General features: G+C 65.4%; 1 protein-coding gene across 1 annotated transcript; it reads left to right on the top strand.

The window, feature by feature from the left end:
- Nucleotides 1-36: 36 nt before the first annotated feature.
- LOC145719452 (ras GTPase-activating-like protein IQGAP3) lies at nucleotides 37-609 on the top strand. The gene is made up of 2 exons (XM_081810950.1): nucleotides 37-193; nucleotides 275-609. The coding sequence occupies exons 1-2, from the start codon at nucleotides 83-85 to the stop codon at nucleotides 524-526; spliced, it is 363 nt and encodes a 120-aa protein (XP_081667076.1). The 5' UTR covers nucleotides 37-82; the 3' UTR covers nucleotides 527-609.
- The last annotated feature ends 204 nt before the right edge of the window (nucleotides 610-813 follow it).

The raw sequence follows: 813 nt of genomic DNA, 5'->3' as shown, positions 1-813 counted from the left end.
CCGGCCCCCGCCGCCGCCTCCGAGCCTTCTCTCCTCACTTGGCTTCTGCTCAGCAGACACCGCGCTCTGGGTCCGACACGACATGAAGGACGGCTCAGCCTACTACCTGCACCTGCAGACCTTCCAGGGGACCTGGGAGCGGCCCGCTGGCTGCCGCCTGAATAAGTCCCACCTGACTCAGGAGGAGATCCAGGTTGGCAGAGGCCCTGCGGGGGAGGGGGCGGGGGACAGGGCCCCCACCCACCAGGTGCCACAGGCTCTCTCCCGCCTGCAGTCGGCCGTCACCAGGGTCACCGCCGCCCACGACCGCCAACAGCTCTGGAAGGCCAACATCAGCCTTGTCATCCAGCTCCAGGCCCGCCTGCGCGGCTTCCTGGTCCGGCAGGCGTTTGCGGAACGCTCCCACTTCCTGAGGACCTGGCTGCCGGCGGTCATCAAGATCCAGGTGGCGGGCTCTGGCCTTCGAAGTCGTCAGGGCCGGGCTTATCTGAGCTTCAGGGCTTCCTTCCTGCTTGCTTTTTGCTGAGTGGAGGGGGATGACCTGGCCTCAGCAGTAGTCTGTCTAGAGCCTGGACTGCCTGGCTCTGGGTCCCAGCTCCGGCACAGGCAGCCGTGTAACCTCGACAGGCGCTCACTCGGCCCGTCTCCCCATCTGCAGAATGGGCGTGCGAACATTGTAGCACCTCCGTGTAGGTTTGTCGTGCGGGCCTCTGAACGGTGCCTGGCTGGCAGGCGCTTACTGTCACCTTCGCTGTCCCCAGAGCAAGAGCCCTTTGTCGCCTCCCTGTGGGGAGGTGGGAGTGACATTTAGTA

The sequence above is a fragment of the Leptonychotes weddellii genome, unplaced genomic scaffold (genome assembly GCF_054177405.1).
Source record: "Leptonychotes weddellii isolate Sample4059 unplaced genomic scaffold, ASM5417740v2 HiC_scaffold_45293, whole genome shotgun sequence".
Lineage (NCBI taxonomy): Eukaryota > Metazoa > Chordata > Mammalia > Carnivora > Phocidae > Leptonychotes > Leptonychotes weddellii.
The sequence above is the reverse complement of the archived record's forward strand: the minus strand, read 5'-3'. Positions and strand labels throughout refer to the sequence as shown.

Bases quoted from the DNA above. Each gene is read 5' to 3' on its own strand.
- LOC145719452 (XM_081810950.1), top strand. From the start codon at position 83: ATGAAGGACGGCTCAGCCTACTACCTGCACCTGCAGACCTTCCAGGGG. The intron at 194-274 runs GTTGGCAGAGGC...TCCCGCCTGCAG, and splicing joins TGACTCAGGAGGAGATCCAG to TCGGCCGTCACCAGGGTCAC.